Here is an 18494-nt window from a genome sequence, read left to right as displayed (position 1 = left end):
TTCAATAAAAAGATGCTTATACTTTTTCTAATATTTTGTATATATAATTTTAAAATAGATAGGTAAATCCGTAAATTACTACCAAAAAAAAAAAGACGGTCAAGTTCATGGCGCATTCTCCTGATGATCAAAATAAATATAAACGTTCAAATCATATCTTCTTCTTTATTGAATTTGGTTCTTAAATTGGAAATAAGAACTAGAAGAGAAAACGATAAATTTATTATTAGGAAGCTGAATGATTTGATCATGCACTGCGAAACACATCAAAAGAGCAATCTCCTGCTGCTTAAGAGCATATTGAACTGTGTTTTTGCTGTACATAGAAATTGTTGGAACCCTCTATTTCTTCCTCCTCCTACCTATTGAACTATAATCATATAAACAAAAAACTAGTAGGAAAAGAAACAAAAGAAAAGCAAAGTCAACATTGAATGTTTTCTCTTGAAACCTAAAAAGTCATCACGATTTTCAGTAATTTCCACACACACACAAAAAAAAAAAAAAAAAAAAAAAACACATATTTCTTGATTCATCTTGCAAAATGGCTTCCAGATCAGAATTCCTTATTCCAGGTGGTTCCCAGCGATACACCGTGCTTCTGTATGATCTTCACCGACTCAATAAGGACTTCTTGTTGTGTTGTGTATAGCTCCTCTTTCCCCTGAGACAAAATAATCACCATGTTATTTTAAAAACGACCGACCGCATCAAGTTACTTAACTTTGTCCGGCAAAGATCGCTAGTAATAGTAGCAGTAGTGATACCCATTCCAAAAATGTTAAAGAGAGAAAGAAAAGTGTACCATTTGTTTGAGATTGCACCCAATGGAAAGTTCAGCGGAAGATTTTTCCACTCGCGATAAGTAACAGTGGGGAGCTTCTTTCCCTAGGAAAACTTTTGTATTTGCTTTTAACATTTCCTTGATTTCCTTTGATATTTCAGGAATCTTATCCAAGTCATCGATCTGCAGTGGGATCTTGGATGCTATAGCTCGCCACTGAGCACGTGACTTATTCACAATCACCTGTATATGTTAGTCAAGTTAAGAAGGGTCATCATATATTTGCTTCCGTGAAAAATGTATAACAACAAGATTCAAACAATGAGATAATCAAACGGACACGACTAATTAACTCAGTGTCTCTTTTAAGTGTAAAAATCAGAAAAAGAGAGAATAAGCTTATGCGATATGAAGATGAATAGTGCCAAACAGATAAACCCACCTGACTGGAAAACAGTGAATTGGGTACCAAAACCGGAAATTTTTCGGCATTCAACAAAGACGTTGTCGTAAGTCCCATCTCAACAACTTGACCTTCTACAGATCCAGCCTGAAAAAGTGGCAACAAGAAACACACTTTATCTTGAGGAAAAGAAATACGAGTGAGAATGACTAATAGATTTGCTTGCTTTAGGAAACTTAATAAAAGAAGAGAACAAAAAGCAAGTAACACAAGAAAATTCAAGTTTAACTAACTTTAATTGTATCTCCCATAGAGAAAGGTCGAGAGAATTGCATGGACAGACCACTCAGCACATTACCCAGGATATCTCTGGCAGCAAATGCGGTGGCAACTCCTGAAAAACTCAAAATAAAAATTGATAATGTTATGAGCAAAAAATATCCTAGAAAACGTTAGCAACCTTGGAGACGATAAGACTACATGTTTCTGGTGGCGATAGGCCTTATTTCCTAGTTGGCAATTATCATTATAGGCCGTGAAAAACAAGTAAGTAAGTTGAAATAGAGAAGGAGAAGACACACCTCCAACTCCACCAACTGTCAAGATAGATTGAACAGCTACCCCACAGGCTTCAGCGGAAGCCATCAAACCAATTGCAAAAAGACCAACAGATGATACTTTGTCTAAAGTCAATACCTTCTCCCGATCTAGCCCACCAAAACTCTTAGCGGACAACATTCGGGTAATCACATTGGTCTTCCAGCGATATAGGAACCACACAAGTGAGAGAATGACTGCTCCCTTCACTGTTGGAGTAAAGTACTGAGCTGCTATTGTTGTTGGAGCCACCATCGAGGCACTAGAACATATCACACAATCAACAAGTCAGTTTATTTTTTATACAACATAATATTCATAGAAATCATGTTGCTAAGAAAGTTAAAAGCAACTGACATTTGTGCAAAAGCAATGAAGGTGACCAAGTAACGGGCAGGATCCTCCAAAGCTCCCCAAAAGCTTTTCTCATAAGGAACAACTTCGTTAGAGAAGCCTCCGGGAAGCAAAGCAGCGGAGCTTTGCATAGCGTAAGTGTGAAACCTCCTGAGAACACTAGGCATGACTACCCAAGCAAACAAAGTAGCAGTCATAGTGAGACTGATGGGAACAATGACCTCTTTAAGATACGGGTTGGAGTCGAGGAACTGGTGAACATGAGGGATCATATCATCAGAGGCTTCTTTAGTCTTCCTAGCAGTTTGGGTAACAGCGTCGACACTAGTCTGCAAGACATCTTTGGCCTTGACAACCCAGTCAACGTCGCCATTCCCATCAGCGGTGCCAGTAACAGCAGGGGCAACGATGCTTCCGAAATTGTCAGGTTTGGAGCTGAAAGCCCTTGCGTAAGAGGAATGGCCTAAGAAAGGGATAGCATTATGATGCAGGCGCAAATCGGAGACAATGGAAGAGGCTTTTGGTCTGTGAGAGGAGGAGACTCCGTCGAGAAGAGGGTTTCCGCAGGTAGTAGTAATGGACCTGAAAGAAGAAGAAGGCTCTATCTTCCGGAAAGCAGAAGACGAGTATTTCGCCGATCTCTGAAGTGACTTGAGAAGCGTTAACCTAATTCCGGCCATTTGAGAATCTCTGCACTTTTTTTTTTTTTTTTAACAAACAAATTAAAATTAAAAATTAAATTTTCTCAAAACCTCCCCAATTAAGAGTTAATAATCTCTCATTATTATTATTATTATTATTATTAAGGAACAACCCCCAAGTTCACGAATTAAGAGCAGAATGAATCATTCATCGATAATGGCGGACGGAATTCAAAAATCCAAGTCAATGGGGTTTTCTTTCACTACTTGGAGAAATTGAATAGATTATCTATCTCTTACCTGAAGATGATGATGATGATGATAGGCTTAAGCTAAGATTAGAGAGAGACGATTCTTCAATCCAAAACACAACTGTACCTGTGGGAGATACATATATAAATAAATCATACTATTTGCTTGGCAAAGAGGGAAAGAAAGAATAAGCACAATCCAAGAAAAAACATAGACAAAGCGGTCAACAACAACACCAGCCCTCGTTGTCGTACCGACGTCGTTTAAACACCCTTCAACTTCTGCCCCATTGGGCCTTAGGCCTTCTTAATTGCTTCAACATTGTTTTTTTTATTGGGCTCAATGCTTCAATTATAGTGGCAGGCTCTGTAAAAACAATCGGTTTCATAATGTATAATTTTTTTTTAATTTTTTCCCCGGTTAATGCAAAATGTAAGTGTTGTTATCAAAAAGATCTTTTCTAAAAAAATTTAAAAAAAAAAAGAGACGAGCGAGAGAGCACACACAACTTGGGTTCGTTTGGGTTCGGGTATAATAAATGAAATGAACAATGACAACAACAACAAAAAAAGGTGAAAGCAGCTTAACGTGTATTCTTGTGATTGAACCTTCAGACGTGTCTGTCTACGATCGAACATCTAAAACGTCTCACCATGTCTTTTTTTTTGTTGTGAGACCCACAGCTCATATTTGCCACTCGTCGTTCTCTCATTTCGTTACTCAACATAATTATAAACTAATTAAGGTATACAATATAATCATTACACCAATGATTATCTTTATATGTGGACAAAAGATATAAGTATATATCTATTTTCTGTACAAATCTTCTTATAATGAAATACAATCACTAAAAATATAGTAGAAGATATTATTAATTCATCAAGAATCACTAAAAACATTGATAGATTGTGATAACGCTCTTTCTATCTAATCATAAATGTACACATGTTATTTACCATCTACAAATTACATTTATTGTAAATTTGTAATAATGGTTTATTCTTAACTCTTAGCATATACAATAAAGAACTTTGACTCTAGTTAATTTGGGAATATATATAAGAGGAGATTTTCTATTTTTAAAAAACCATAACAGTATGATCACAATGTCAATTTCTGAGGCGAAAACTCACCTTTAGCTAATAAATCAAGATTAAAAAATTAATAATATAATTAAAAAATTAAAAAATAAAATAAAATAAATGAAAATCCAAATTCGATTCATCGTTAGTCCATTCTTTCTTGATAAAAAGGCTTGGATGGATCTCATCACCAACACTGCTACACAAATGCTACATTGATCCAAAAAAAACGTGTCTGATCTTCTCCGGAGAGAAAAACCCTTATAAAGTTTTTGTAATCAAATCTCTATGGGAGAAAACAACAATCATCACAAAGAGCAAAAGCCACTTTCATACGACAAATCTAATAAACCCTTTTCTTCTTCTTCTTCTTCTTCTTCTTCAATACCGTCATGCTCGTTTACAGCGATGATCGTCCTCTTGATCTTCGTCTCATATCTGTTATACTCATTCAGTTTCATCTCCTTCCTAAACCCATATTCTCCTTCTAAATTCCCTAATACTCTCCTCGTACCCGTAATCCGTCTCGGGTCGGGTCAAAAACCCGAGGAACTACAACAAACAGAGCTCAAACACGTAGTATTCGGAATCGCCGCGTCCTCAGATCTGTGGAAGCATCGTAGAGAATACGTGAAAACATGGTGGAAACCTCACGGAGATATGAACGGCGCCGTTTGGCTCGACACACCCGTCAATGATTCCGTTTCCTCTTCCTCGGCCTTGCCTCCGATCAAAATCTCCTCCGACACGTCGAGCTTCAAGTACCGTTACCGTAACGGCCACAGATCAGCGATCAGGATCACGAGGATCGTGTCGGAGACGGTGAGGATGTTGAACGGGACGGAAGCGGAGAGAAACGTGAGATGGGTGGTGATGGGCGACGACGACACTGTGTTTTTCACTGAGAATCTTGTTAGGGTTTTGAGAAAGTACGATCATAAGCAGTTTTATTACATCGGAGCTCCGTCCGAGAGTCATTTGCAGAATCTGCACCAGTTCTCGTATGGTATGGCGTACGGAGGAGGAGGGTTTGCTATAAGCTATCCGCTGGCCAAGGTTTTGGAGAAGATGCAAGATCGTTGTATCGAGAGATACGCCGATCTTTATGGATCAGATGATCGGATTCATGCTTGTATGGCCGAGCTTGGTGTTCCTCTCACTAAAGAAGTTGGCTTTCACCAGGTTCCTTTCTCTATTCTATTTGATTTTTTCTTGTTTTTTTAAAACATTTTTTTTGTAAATTTTGCTACTAGTGCAACTAAATTTATGTATGAATAGTTCTAAAAAATTAATGTTTGTTTTTAATCAATTCTTTAATATTGGTGAATATATTGATATGTGTGTTACGTTGTTGAAACAGATGGATGTATACGGGGATCTGCTAGGCTTATTATCAGTCCATCCACAAGTGCCGATAGTGTCAATCCATCACCTAGACGTAGTCGAGCCTATATTCCCAAAAACAAGCCGAGTCAACGCCGTAAAGAAACTGATGATCCCAGCGAAACTCGATTCAGCGAGTCTTGTCCAGCAGTCGGTATGCTATGATACAAGTCGACAGTGGACAATGTCAATCTCGTGGGGGTACACAGTTCAAATCACGCGTACGTATATGCCAGCAAGAATGATGGAGATGCCCACTCGCACTTTTAACGATTGGCACAAACGCTACGATTTCACTAACGTTGCCTTCAACACGCGTCCCATAACATACACGGACTGTCAGCGTCCGCGAGTGTTTTATCTCTCTCGCGCGTTTAACAATTCTTCTTCTGATCAGACGACAACGATTACCGAATATATGAGGCACGACGAATGGTATCCTAGTTGCGACTGGGGAATAGCAGATCCTTCCGATATCAATCAGATATTTGTCTACAAAAAGCCTAATCCGGATAGGTGGAACAAGGTAAAATTATTTTTTATTTTGTTAAGTTTACTATATATGATTATTAGAAAAAAAAAATATTCTAAGAAAATGTCAAACGTTGATATCAGGCACCAAGGAGAGATTGTTGTAGATTAGTGCCGACAAGGAAGAAGGGAACAATGGTGCTCAATGTGGCAGCTTGTGCAAATGACGAAATTTTGGCTTATTCTGATAAATAGTTTCTTGTTTACTTTATATTACAAGAATTTTGTTTGTTAGTGACATATTTATATACTTAGGGAATAAAATATATATCCTTTGATAAAATATTCATCAACTATTTCTTTCTTTTTTTAAAATGTATACAAAATTACAAATGTCTTTGTATTATTTTTTTCCTTCTAAGAAAACGATAGCAGCACGTAGTCCTCGGCGTTCGGGTATTCGGTTCGGGTATATCTATTCGGGTATCGGGTATTTTGGATATTGAATTTACTATCCATAAGAGAACTGAATCTAATCGGATCGGTTCTGGTTCGGTACTCATTCGGTTCGGGTTGGTTTGGATAGTTGATATAAGAACCGAACCAGAACCGAAAATTTCGGTTATTAATGGTTTTGGTTCTTAAATATCCGAACCTACTAAATAACACCCAAAATTATCCGAAACTACAAGTACAATAGTTCAAAAGTTACAACAATCCAAACAATAAGAACATGTTATCAGATATCAAGTTTCAAAAGGTAGAAAGAGTTAAAGGAGATTAAAGAAGAATAAGGTTTAGAGTTTGAGATTTGAAAAGTAGTAGAATCAAACTAGTAGTTCTTCCATCTGCAACTTCTTTTTTTCTCCTACTGCCTGAAATATATTAGATCACAAAGTCAGAATACATAATAATATACTCGGTTCTTAAAAAGAAGGAATACTAAGAAATGTACATGAGTCATTTGGCTCACATACATTTGAACAATATCTTGAGTGGTTGTCTTTCTGGAATGTGGCTGGTAAAGTTGAACCGTCTGTAGAAGTGTCTCCATGCTATGCTTTCAAGAAAGACAGGAGGTAGCTCACCTAACACCAACATCTCATTACATGCCTCTCTAAAAACCGCTTCTGATACTCTACCCACTTGCATGTTCCCAACAGTTACACCACTACCGCTGTTCAAATTTTGCTGAGTCGCTCTTTGCTGCCAAGCGATGTATGGCTTGCATGTTTTAAGATGTTTCGCCAAATTCGAAGTTCCAGAAGTGGTCACACACTTCAACCCTATAGCACAATAGTTACACTTGCATCTGTTTCTATGATCCCACATCGGAGACCTTGTCTTAATTTCTACTTGGGAGGACGAAATAGTCATCTACACAATCAAAAAATGAAAGCAACAAAAATAGTCACTACATACATCAGATTCAGAAGTATAGATTTATTTCAACAAAAACAGTCACTCATCTACACAATCGAGGCATGAAAGCAACAAAAACAGTCACTACACATCAGAAGTATAGATTCATTTTAACGAATCACCTTATTGATGCACTACACAATCGAAATAGGAAATAGTCATCTACACAATCGAATCTATGAAAATCTATAAAGTTAAAACAATCACCTTATTGAATCTATGAAAATCTAGAAACAAATACGACATTGAATGATAACTTACCTTGAATAGAACCAACAAATTGACGAAACAGAGAGAGAAGATCAGAAAAGTTCAATGTTTCACTTTGTTCTTGTGGTTGTCGGCGTCGAGAGAATGAGAAAAGAGGCAAGGTGGGTCGAAAAAATTAGGTTTACGTGTATATATGTGGTGGGTTTAAGATGGTGGGCTTAAGATGGTATAAAATCGAATTGGACTTGGTTGATATTGGACTGGACTTGTACATATGTAAATAACTAATTATTAGTGGGCTATATAATGTGATCTGTTAAGGTTTCGGGTAACCGAATGGATATCGGTTAATAACCGAACCGAACTGATATCCATGGTTATTTGAAATATTATCCATTCGGTTATTACCCTATATCCGAACCCGAACCGAACCGAAAATTTTCGGTTCGGTTCGGTTTGGTCCATTCGGTTCCGGTTATGTGCCCAGGACTAGCAGCACCTCTGTCTAAATCTTATAAATAGTACACAGATGGATCAACACAGTTTAGATATATATATGGGCTTCCGGCCCATTAGAACAATTTTAAAATTAAAAAATGATAAATTAGAAGAACAAAACAAAAAGACGGAACAGCAGCTGGAATGACGCGTTGACTTCTCTTTCTTGTTTTCATTTCATTACAATTTGGATTTTTATTGTCTGATCTGTGCAAAAATCGAATTGGACTGCAATGGCGATCCTCTACTCAAGGATCGTATCCCTTCTCTTTGTCTTCCTCCTATCTTCTTCTTCTTCTTCTGTATTTGCCTCTTCTTTCTCTCCTTCCGATGAGTACCTCGTCAACTGTGGTTCCGACGTTGACTACACCGTCGTCGACAACCGCCGCTTCGTCGGAGACGCCGCAAACGCGAAGTTCTTCTCATCCGAAGATTCAATCGCTCTTCGAGAAGGATCTCCGAACGTCCCACAGATCTACAGAACCGCTAGGATTTTCGCGCGACAGGGGAAATACAAGTTCAATGTCAACGAGGAAGGCACTCATATGGTACGTCTCCATTTCAATCGTCTCAATTCCTCTAAGATCAATCTCGATGACGCTCTGTTTCACGTTACCGTCAACGGTCATGTCGTGCTTAGCAATTTTAGCGGCGATGAGTCTAGGGTGGTTAGAGAATTCTTGATTTGGGTCCATGTTGGTGAGCTCGTTATCAGGTTCGTTCCTAGTAAAGATTCGAAATTCGCATTCGTTAACGCCATCGAAGTTATATCTGCGCCTAAGGATTTGATTGCTGACGTTGCGACCTCTGTATCTCGTGATGGAACTGAGAGGTTCAATGGTTTAGCTAAGCAGGCTATGGAAGTTGTGTACAGAATCAATGTTGGTGGTAGAAAAGTTACTCCTTTTAATGACACGTTGTGGAGGACTTGGCTTCCTGATGATGGTTTCTTCAAAACCAAAACCGCTGATGGGTCTTCTTCTGAGAAAGCTTACTTCACCGGTAGGATTAAGTATAGGCCTGGAGGGGCGAGCCGCGAGGTTGGACCTGATAACGTCTACAACACTGCCCGTGTGGGTAAAAGAAGCAACGGGTTGGTTGATATGAGTTGGGATTTCCCAGTGAGTGCGGGTGGTGGTTACAAGTATCTCATTCGGATGCATTTCTGTGACATAGCTAGCAAATCACTCGGCAGGCTCTATTTCAATATTTACATTAACGGGAACTTGGCCTACCAAGATTTCGATATCTCATATGCTGCGAATGATGTCCTTGCTTCTCCGTATTACATTGATTTCGTTGTTGTTCCTACTACTGCTGATTACAACAATAACAAAAACAGCCATTCAGGATCGTCGATAACAGTAAGTGTTGGACCATCAAACAAGACTAGTGTTGATGAACAAGGAGTTGATGCGATATTGAACGGTGTTGAGATCATGAAGATGAATAACTCAATGGGTAGTCTTGATGGGTATGTTTCAGCAGATATGATTCTGAGTACTTGCCCGAATAGAAGAAACGTAAGCATATTTATCGCAATGTTGGCGTTTATGTGTATATTTATGAGCTTCTACATTGTGGCTCGAAGGAAGAAAGCTAGAGATGACTATGGCTGGACTAAGCTGTCCATGGACGTCCTTGAAGATAATCCCAAGTCCGGGAATCAATTGATAGCAAGAAAGGCTTGAAGATGCTTTTGCTTGTTGAATATATTAACAATGGACACTTTTTCCTTGAAGTATTTTCTACTTTGACACGATGGAATAATCTTCTTTTTTTTTTTTTTCTTAATTAGGTTTGTAATGTTTCACAATGGTGTTAAAATGTGTTGGTTATACATATGTAACTGATTTATTTTGTTCAATGTATATGGAGAGACTCGATGCAATTTTCGAAATGGAAATGTTTTTATTTATGTTCATGATTGATGCCACTTTGTTTGATAGACAAACTGTACTTCTGTAAGAGACTTTATAATTGAAAATTGTAGTCACCTTTTCGGCTTTTCTAATGTAGTTTCTAAATAACCAAATTAGTATTGCAACTTTTGTCACATAATTAGTGTAAATAGACGTGATTAAACAAGTAAAACAATAATCTATACAAGGTGATGTCATGTCATGGATGATGATGATGGTACGGTTACCGTACTGCATGATCCCCACCTCCGAATCCAGCCATTACATCATAACCATAATATAAGAATGCCATTAGATTTTTTCCTTTTTCTTTTTCACCAAAAACATGAGATCAGATATTATCAGATAGCGTTTGAGCAATAAAGGTTGCATGGTCCTTGGCCTCTTCCCAAAAGTCAAAATACGAACTTGTACTATCTTCTAATCCCCTGTAGTTCAAAATACATTTATACGTCATATTGACAATAAAAATTAGATTAAACACAATGTCAAGATCCATGGACAGAAGAGTCACATGCCTGAACCATGCACTGGTAAGTACTTTATCACATTCCGTACGACTCACTCCATTATAACATGATACGTATTTACACATTCTCTTATATATACACTTCTTTCTCCTCTCATTCTCCACAACAACATTCGATCAAAGATCAAGAGAACGAGAGCACGAGAGAAAAAGATATGGACAACAGCAAGAAAGTTTCAGCAACAAACCCATCATCGGGGGATGAGTTCAAAGATGTGATTAAGGGATTGATTAAGCTCTTCATGCTGGTGATTGTCCTCGGAATCATCTTCATTTGGATCGTTATGCCAACCATGGTCTATCGAACCAAGTGGCTAAACCCTGTCATGCGTACAGAGTTTGGTACATCGACTTTTTTTGGTGCAATAGGTTCGTATATATCTTTATTAATCTTGTTTCCTTAATTCACATTATACAATTACTGAAATATGTGATGGTTTTGACTGTTTCTGTTTGGGCGGTATGCAGGCTTGACCTTTTTCATGTTCATGTTCCCTATCGTCCTCTTGGTTTGTTTGGGATGTCTCTACCTTCACTTGAAGAAACCAAAGACTACTAATCATCTCGTTAGGTACGTAATACTCATCAATTAACCACTATATATACTAAAATATATATATGTATTCTTCGTACATGACGACACTTATATATAACCTTAACAGGGAGAAGATAACTGAGGGAGGCGTGTTGGCAGCCATGAAAAGGCCGATGCTGGTCAAAGGGCCACTGGGGATAGTCTCAGCTACCGAGTTAATCTTGTTTGCAATGTTTGTGGCTCTTCTACTTTGGGAATTTTTCATGTACATGCGCAATGCATTCCCTACCATTACTCCTCAATCAGCCGCTAAACATCACCAAAAACTGTAAGCAAACATTGACAAATGTCAGCTTATTTAGTTTCTGTTAAGACATGAGTTAGTATTTTTAATAATTCCAACGTAACATTCTATATATATAGATGGCAAGCGAAGTTGGAGGCAATGGCAATAAGGATAGGGCTAGTCGGTAATTGTTGTCTGGCTTTCCTATTCATACCTGTGGTGCGTGGGTCATCATTGCTTCCGGTTATAGGGCTGACGTCGGAGTCAAGCATCAAGTACCATATTTGGCTTGGTCACATGCTCATGACCCTATTCACCGCTCATGGTCTCTGTTTCATTGTCTATTGGGCCTCAATGAATGAAATTTCTCAGATGGTGAGTTGGGGTAAGACCGAGATGTCGAATGTTGCCGGAGAGATAACTTTGCTGTCTGGACTTGTGATGTGGGCCACTACATATCCGTCGATTAGAAGGAGATTCTTTGAAGTGTTCTTCTATACTCACTACCTTTACATCGTCTTCATGCTCTTCTACGTCCTCCACGTAGGCGTCGCCTTCTGCTTTATCACCTTCCCTGGTTTCTATATCTTCATGGTCGATCGTTTTTTGAGGTTTCTACAGTCACGTGACAATATTCGGTTGAGCTCTGCACGTGTTCTTCCTGCCAATACCGTTGAGCTCACTTTCTTCAAAAACAAAGGTGAGTCTTAATCAAGATTACATGTATGATTCAGGATTCTGCTTTAGGCACATGGTTTATGTGTTCATCTAGTTAAGCTCTATATATGGATCGGTTAGGGCTTGTCCTGATAGGATTAGGCTGGATCGGTCTGACTTCTGAGGGTTTTTTGGCACACCATAATTAATAATATGTTATCTCACAGGATTGGTTTATAATCCGACGAGCATATTGTTTGTGAACATACCGAGCATTTCGAAGATGCAATGGCATCCATTTACGATTACTTCTAGCAGTAACCTCGAGGCAGATAAGCTAAGCATTGTGATTAAGAGCGAAGGGAAATGGTCTACAAAGCTTTACCAGATGCTTTCTTCTTCTGATCACTCCGATAGTTCTCTTTCTGTTTCTGTCGAAGGACCCTATGGACCTGTTTCAACAGATTTCTTAAGGTATTACTTTCTTGCTCAAATTTGAGATTCGTGTGGTTAATCAAGCAGAGTGGATTTAGGGTTCAGATTTTCTTGTGCCATAAGTAAGTACTTGATGAGGATATTGTTGCTTTTTTTCCAGGCACGAGTCTTTGGTTATGGTTAGCGGAGGCAGCGGAATTACCCCATTCATATCTATCATCCGTGACTTAATCGCCATGAGCCAAACAACGACATGTGAACTTCCAAAGATTACCCTGATTTGCGCGTTCAAGAACGCTTCTGGCATATCCATGCTTGACCTTATCCTCCCCACATCTGGTCTCGAATTATCATCTGACTTGAATATCCAAATTGAAGCCTTCATCACCAAAGAGACAGAACCAAGAAACGAAGAAACACAGAAGATCAGAACCATCTGGTTCAAACCAAGTCCCTCGGACCAACCAATCTCAGCGATCCTAGGACCAAACTCATGGCTTTGGCTCGCCGCCATCCTCGCTTCTTCCACCCTAATCTTCATGATAATCGTCGGAGTCATGACAAGATACTACATTTACCCGATCGATCAAAATAAGAACATGTACAATGTCGCGTCAAGATCAATCCTTTATCTTCTGGTCCTCTGTGTTAGCATCATGGTGACTTCAAGTGCAGCTGTATTGTGGAATAAGAAGAAGTACAATGCTGAGAGCAGTAAACAGGTCCAAAACGTCGACGTACAGAGCCCAACATTATCTCCTAGCTCATGGGCTAACAGAGAAATTGAGAGTAGTCCTAAAGACTCGCTTGTTCAATGCACCAACCTCCACTTCGGTGGAAGACCAGACCTCAAGAGTAAGTATATATGTTACATTTGTATACTCTATAAAACATTTGGATATAAACACAATAATATGACCATATGTTTTAATAATGTTTGTGAAAGCAGAGTATCTACTTGAGACCAAAGGTTCAAGCGTGGGAGTGATGGTGTGCGGTCCAAAGAAGATGAGACAAGAAGTGGCCACGATTTGTTCATCTGGTTTGGCTGAGAATCTTCACTTTGAATCCATCAGCTTCAGCTGGTGATTGCGCATTATACATAACTCTGTTTGTGTGGTGTGCTTTGTGGACTTGTCTGTTTTTTTCGTAAGAAATATTATTGTGGAAATGGCCCCTAATATTCTGTACCATTCTGTTCTTAACTTTTGTATTTCCTGATGTAACGATTTGGTCCAAATCGAGGCGTGGAGCATTGTCTTTTTTATATATATTATTACTTTTGAGTTCCCCCAAATGATATCTTTCTTGTTTTCATTAAGTTATTGAATCTATGATAAATACTACGTACAGAAACAAAAACAAAATATTTGGTTTGCGTCCACATACAACCAACAAACACACAAAAGTAATGAACGGGGAAATAGGATACAGGTTACGAGCAATTCGTGCAAGAAAGCCTGATTGTTGTTACAGCCCGTCCATTCATATTCATACTTCATAATACAATATACTAATTTGTGCAGTTTAATATTTTATTCAAAGTTAGTCTTTTACGCCACTCATACTCAACATATATTCTAAACCTTCAATTCAAGTAATTAGAAATGAATGATCAATCAAAAAGCAATGAGCTTTTAAATGTGATTTAGCTAGCTATCTCTATCGAATTAATGTGAATAGCTATCGATCTCTTTCTTAATATAATGTGAATAAATATATATATATATATATATATATATATATTTTTTTTACCAGCCACAAATGATTGGTAGCTCATTATAGAGGAAACAAATCACAACTGAAATCTCATAAAATAAAGCTCTATGGATTTACAAGTGAATAGCTATCTTTTATATATATATATATATATATGGATTTATTGAGTTAAATGTGAATAGCTATCCCTATATTAGTGATTAAATATATATGCTATGCTTTTGCTTCCAAGGCATGCTTTTCAACTATGTGAAGTTTGTGAACCTCTCTTTTTTTTCTTTTCTTCTCTTTTTGCTTTTTCTTATTTTATTTCGTCGTTCTTGTCCGTCACCGACCAATCGTACACACCTTTAACCATTGACATGTTCATGTATGATTGGGTTGTTTACCATTATAGTCAGTAGTTTTATGACTCTCTTTGACGTACGTTTCAATCGTCTCCTAACTCTGAATCCCGCCCCCCTCGCGTTCCACGCTAACACCAAATTGTGAATCATACAACAAATGAAATGATTGATATAAATAGCCAAACCTCATATTCTCTCAAAACCTTTCTTTCTTTCTTTCTTTCTTCAAATTTGATAGAAAAAAAGATTTCTAAAAATCCTTGGGTTTCTATCCTCGTTCACCTTTCTTTACAAAAATAAAGAATTAAAAAAAAAAAGTCATGGGATTTTCTTACGGCGGCGCCGGAGTTATCATCGTCGGAGTTATCTTGAATGATTTTATCAGAACAGTTCGTTCTTTTCTTGATCATCCTCGTTTGTTTGGTGTTTATTGGTCGGAATCTTCGGGGAGGAGGAGTACTATCAGCTCCGGTACAAACAAGATTCCGATAGACGATATGCTCCCAGCGACAACATTCGACGAAATGTCGTCAAGGGTGAATCCGCCGCCGGAGAGCTGCCGGATATGTCAAGAAGAGTTCGACTGCGGCGAAGAAGTCCGGTGTTTGAGGAATTGCATACATGTATATCACAAGACGTGTATTGACCGTTGGATCCAAGACGATAAGATGACATGTCCTTTGTGTCGGACCCCCATCGTCCCTGATTTCTATTTTTTTCGTTTGTAAAATTAGAGAAAAAAATCTATATGAATGTTTCTATTAATTAATATCACTAAAGCGTTTTTTTTTTTTTTTTTTATTCTTCTTCAACAAATAGATAACAAAGCACTCTAAATAAAAACTATTTTTTTTTGTTTTTGCGATACCGTTCAAAATTATGGACAACGAAACAAAATTATGATCTTTAAAATATTATTTTATTTGGTCAATTAATGTGTTTGGGTGATGACGACACGAGAAACCCTGAGTAATTATTTTTGTTAAAAAAAATTCTATCAGTAATATAAGTAGTCCATTAATATACTAAGCCCAATATTATTTGTTTCCAGAGTAAGCCCGTTAATAAACTAAGCCCAATATTATTTAGCCGTTAAATATGAGACTGATTTTTGGCCCTTAAATATACTAAGCCAGAATAGGCCGTTAATTATACGAGCACATAAATTGATTTAGCTAAGCCCGTTAATATGAGACTGATTTTTTGGGTTTGATATTTTTCAGGTGATTGGTTTGGTTTTGTGCTAAAATGCACTCTTTCTCTGGCTCATAAACTCATTCATCAATGAGCAAGCACAGGTTTATCTATCAATTAAAAAATAGATTACCTTTATGGCTTTTGTAGTCCCTTGTTCAAACTCAAAAAAAAAAATCAATATTTGCTAAATTTTAGTTGTTAATCCCATATGATATATTTTTCATTAATTATATAATATGGGTTTAGTTACTAATTTTGCCTTTTGATTTGGATTTTCATAATGATGATCAACTCAACCCATTGAAGAAACGCATGGATTGGTGTTCTATGAGCGGTAGTTCTTTGGATGTAGAGGTGATTCACAACGACATCATCAAGCTACGACTTGAACACGACGAGCTCACCATCAGGACATTGATGGACTTGTATGTCAAAATGGATCCCTCTTCCCTCAACCAATCACAATATTTTATTTAATATTTTATTTTAAAAATAAATAAAAATTAAATTAAAAAGCTAAACAAATTAAGGAAACAAATTCTGTAGACTTTTATTTAAGGAAATTAAAAATTGGTTTGGTTTAGATTTTACAATTAAACAATTTATATATCGGTTTGGGTTTATAAATGAGAATTAGGGTTTAGATTTTACAATTAAAACGAAACTATATATCGGTTTGGATTTACAAATGAAGTGATTAGAGTTTAGATTTTACATGATTACTTTTTAAAAAGTAAATTATGCAATTAACGTGATTATTTTCTCGGTCATCATCTATTAGAAGAATTCTCTCAATCACCTTGGCTTGATCCATCTATTATTACCATATACTATTACGTAATCTATGGTAATAAAGAAGGGACCAAGAGGATTGATTATTCTGATTGAAATATAAAGGACCAAATGATTGTTATTTGCCTAATTTACATCATTTACACATTATGTTTTTGTTGCAGAGTTTCCTATTTAAAACATAATATGGGATTAACAACTAATTTTGTTGTTGTTTGCGGAAGCAATTGATGATTAAGTTCCATTGGTGTCTTGATCACGCTTCTGTCATCATCAATGGACTGAAGGTGGTGCAGGGGCTCCATTCACAAATGCTTGTTTTGGGACTTGAGAACAATGACAGACACACGTCAGCATGCTAATGAGTTCATACACAATAGTGGCTCTCCATCCCGACCTTGCATGTCAGGTCTTCTCAAAGCTTAAGCGTCAAGGCTATGCGGCATGGAGGAATTTGATCTGAACATACGCTAATCGCGATCCTGAAAAAGCCATTGCTGTTTTTGGAGAGATGGAGAAGACACATATCAAGTCCACTTTTATCTCATTCTGAGCCCTCCTCTATGCATACCTTCTCCTAGCTGTGTTACTGAAGATGAAGAATGAGTATCACTGGAAGCCAGATGTGACACACTTTTGGTGTTACATGGACAAGCTCGTGAATACTGGATACATAGGAGAGGCCATAGACTTTGCTGCTACAATGGAATGTCCAATATCAAAACACATGTGTGGGATGATTTTTGGGGAATGTTCAAAGTCTGCACAATTATTCTAAGAAGATGATATAGTTGCTGGTTGCCAAGGGAGGATATGTAGTTGAATATCCCGTTTACAGTCGGCTAAACAACCAGGGGGTGGAGTTTCCATCTTGTGTGAAGTGCGACCCACGATACCACCATCAACATGGATCAAATTGCCTCTCCGCTTGGAGTCGTATTGATGTTTAGTAACCTGCACGTCAATTAGCTAATTTGGGACTTTAGCTATTATGCTTCCTTCCACTTTTATTTGTGCTTTTGGAAAATAATCTTTTAGGAGTCGATATTGGCTTGGTGTTCAAAAATAGTGATATGTCAATTACAAGAAACACATAGTCGTCCAACTCAACTGGAATTAGGTACAATGATTGTCTGAGTCATAAACATGTACAATTTGATGAACACATGAGTTTCTGGAACCGTGATGCGAACCAACCCACAACAACACACCTATTCAACCGGAGAGATTCGGTTATGAAAAAGGATAGAAATTATGAATATTCATTTCTTTTTCAATATTCATTTTTATGTTTCTAAATTATGAATTGTAAAAAAGTCCCTTGACAACTAACAAATTTCAATGCACTTTAAATATTGAAATATTTTTGTGAATTACTAATAAACAAATTTTAGTCTCTTCTTTGTAAATAATATGTTTTGTAAAAAAAAAAATTACTTAAATATATATTACTACTTTTTCTTAATTTCCACACAACTTTTTGTGTCCGAGATGAATATATTACCAGTTGTCTCGAAATAATAGATAAACCTCTACACTTCATCGATAAAAACTAGTCTTCACAGTCCACACTTAGTCTTTTTAATATAACTATAATTATGTTGATGATAAATTTATTAATTAGAAAATATGCAAGTAAATAGACTCTTTACAAGCATTTAGAACGATCCATAGAAAAATTAGGAGTTCATCATAGTTAATTGTTTGCACAATTTTGTTAAAACATCATCATATGTAATTGTGTACCCAATTTTGATGTGTATATAATGGTACTAATGTAATAGGAAAATAAATAATTTGTGATCATGATTAAACTCAATACAATAACAATACGATAGAATATCAAAATCTACCAGATGAGCAGAAACATACTATATGTATAGTTTATAATCAAATTTAAAATTTAATTTTGTAAAGGAATGTAGGAAAATGACTTCGAAAGTTCGAAGATATATATGGAAGTTTTTTGGTGGCA

General features: G+C 37.1%; 5 protein-coding genes and 1 long non-coding RNA gene across 7 annotated transcripts; 4 read left to right on the top strand and 2 right to left on the bottom strand.

Moving 5' to 3' along the window:
- Positions 1–381: 381 nt before the first annotated feature.
- LOC104738569 (mechanosensitive ion channel protein 1, mitochondrial) lies at positions 382–3274 on the bottom strand. 2 transcript variants are annotated; one of them, XM_087482044.1, is made up of 7 exons: positions 3080–3274; positions 2142–2828; positions 1769–2046; positions 1481–1581; positions 1227–1334; positions 806–1027; positions 382–664 (listed from the first exon to the last, which is right to left on the bottom strand). In XM_087482044.1, exons 2-7 carry the CDS (start codon positions 2816–2818, stop codon positions 557–559), a joined length of 1494 nt encoding a protein of 497 aa, XP_087338170.1. In that variant the 5' UTR covers positions 2819–2828; positions 3080–3274; the 3' UTR covers positions 382–556. The 2 variants fall into 2 exon arrangements, with proteins under 2 accessions (XP_087338170.1, XP_087338169.1); XM_087482043.1 differs by having other exon boundaries at positions 2142–2833; positions 3080–3271.
- A 993-nt stretch (positions 3275–4267) lies between these two features.
- LOC104737750 (uncharacterized) lies at positions 4268–6313 on the top strand. The gene is made up of 3 exons (XM_010458004.3): positions 4268–5298; positions 5477–6025; positions 6115–6313. The coding sequence occupies exons 1-3, from the start codon at positions 4405–4407 to the stop codon at positions 6223–6225; spliced, it is 1554 nt and encodes a 517-aa protein (XP_010456306.1). The 5' UTR covers positions 4268–4404; the 3' UTR covers positions 6226–6313.
- A 332-nt stretch (positions 6314–6645) lies between these two features.
- Positions 6646–7788, bottom strand: LOC104701472 (uncharacterized). Its single transcript, XR_015578402.1, has 3 exons — positions 7654–7788; positions 6948–7347; positions 6646–6845 (listed from the first exon to the last, which is right to left on the bottom strand). It is a non-coding gene; the product is annotated as an uncharacterized LOC104701472 (long non-coding RNA).
- Positions 7789–8222: 434 nt separating this feature from the next.
- Positions 8223–10024, top strand: LOC104737748 (putative receptor-like protein kinase At5g24010). The gene has a single exon (XM_010458002.2). The coding sequence runs from the start codon at positions 8334–8336 to the stop codon at positions 9789–9791; it is 1458 nt and encodes a 485-aa protein (XP_010456304.1). The 5' UTR covers positions 8223–8333; the 3' UTR covers positions 9792–10024.
- A 636-nt stretch (positions 10025–10660) lies between these two features.
- LOC104737747 (ferric reduction oxidase 2-like) lies at positions 10661–13761 on the top strand. Its single transcript, XM_019234754.2, has 7 exons — positions 10661–10920; positions 11020–11122; positions 11214–11414; positions 11510–12072; positions 12257–12503; positions 12625–13319; positions 13414–13761. Exons 1-7 carry the CDS (start codon positions 10707–10709, stop codon positions 13551–13553), a joined length of 2163 nt encoding a protein of 720 aa, XP_019090299.2. The 5' UTR covers positions 10661–10706; the 3' UTR covers positions 13554–13761.
- Positions 13762–14366: 605 nt separating this feature from the next.
- LOC104737746 (brassinosteroid-responsive RING protein 1-like) lies at positions 14367–15326 on the top strand. Its single transcript, XM_010458000.3, has one exon. It carries the CDS (start codon positions 14851–14853, stop codon positions 15256–15258), a length of 408 nt encoding a protein of 135 aa, XP_010456302.2. The 5' UTR covers positions 14367–14850; the 3' UTR covers positions 15259–15326.
- The last annotated feature ends 3168 nt before the right edge of the window (positions 15327–18494 follow it).

This window comes from Camelina sativa, chromosome 13, assembly GCF_030686135.1.
Source record: "Camelina sativa cultivar CO46 ecotype springtype chromosome 13, ASM3068613v1".
Classification (NCBI taxonomy): domain Eukaryota; kingdom Viridiplantae; phylum Streptophyta; class Magnoliopsida; order Brassicales; family Brassicaceae; genus Camelina; species Camelina sativa.
Note: the sequence above shows the minus strand (reverse complement) of the source record. Positions and strands in the feature narration are given on the sequence as shown.

Coding starts and splice junctions, on each gene's coding strand:
- LOC104738569 (XM_087482044.1), bottom strand. CDS start 2,818: ATGGCCGGAATTAGGTTAACGCTTCTCAAGTCACTTCAGAGATCGGCG. Junction 2,047..2,141: donor TTCATTGCTTTTGCACAAAT/GTCAGTTGCTTT, acceptor GATATGTTCTAG/TGCCTCGATGGTGGCTCCAA. Junction 1,335..1,480: donor CTATGGGAGATACAATTAAA/GTTAGTTAAACT, acceptor CCACTTTTTCAG/GCTGGATCTGTAGAAGGTCA.
- LOC104737750 (XM_010458004.3), top strand. CDS start 4,405: ATGGGAGAAAACAACAATCATCACAAAGAGCAAAAGCCACTTTCATAC. Junction 5,299..5,476: donor AAGAAGTTGGCTTTCACCAG/GTTCCTTTCTCT, acceptor TTGTTGAAACAG/ATGGATGTATACGGGGATCT. Junction 6,026..6,114: donor ATCCGGATAGGTGGAACAAG/GTAAAATTATTT, acceptor CGTTGATATCAG/GCACCAAGGAGAGATTGTTG.
- LOC104737748 (XM_010458002.2), top strand. CDS start 8,334: ATGGCGATCCTCTACTCAAGGATCGTATCCCTTCTCTTTGTCTTCCTC.
- LOC104737747 (XM_019234754.2), top strand. CDS start 10,707: ATGGACAACAGCAAGAAAGTTTCAGCAACAAACCCATCATCGGGGGAT. Junction 12,073..12,256: donor CACTTTCTTCAAAAACAAAG/GTGAGTCTTAAT, acceptor GTTATCTCACAG/GATTGGTTTATAATCCGACG. Junction 12,504..12,624: donor GTTTCAACAGATTTCTTAAG/GTATTACTTTCT, acceptor CTTTTTTTCCAG/GCACGAGTCTTTGGTTATGG.
- LOC104737746 (XM_010458000.3), top strand. CDS start 14,851: ATGGGATTTTCTTACGGCGGCGCCGGAGTTATCATCGTCGGAGTTATC.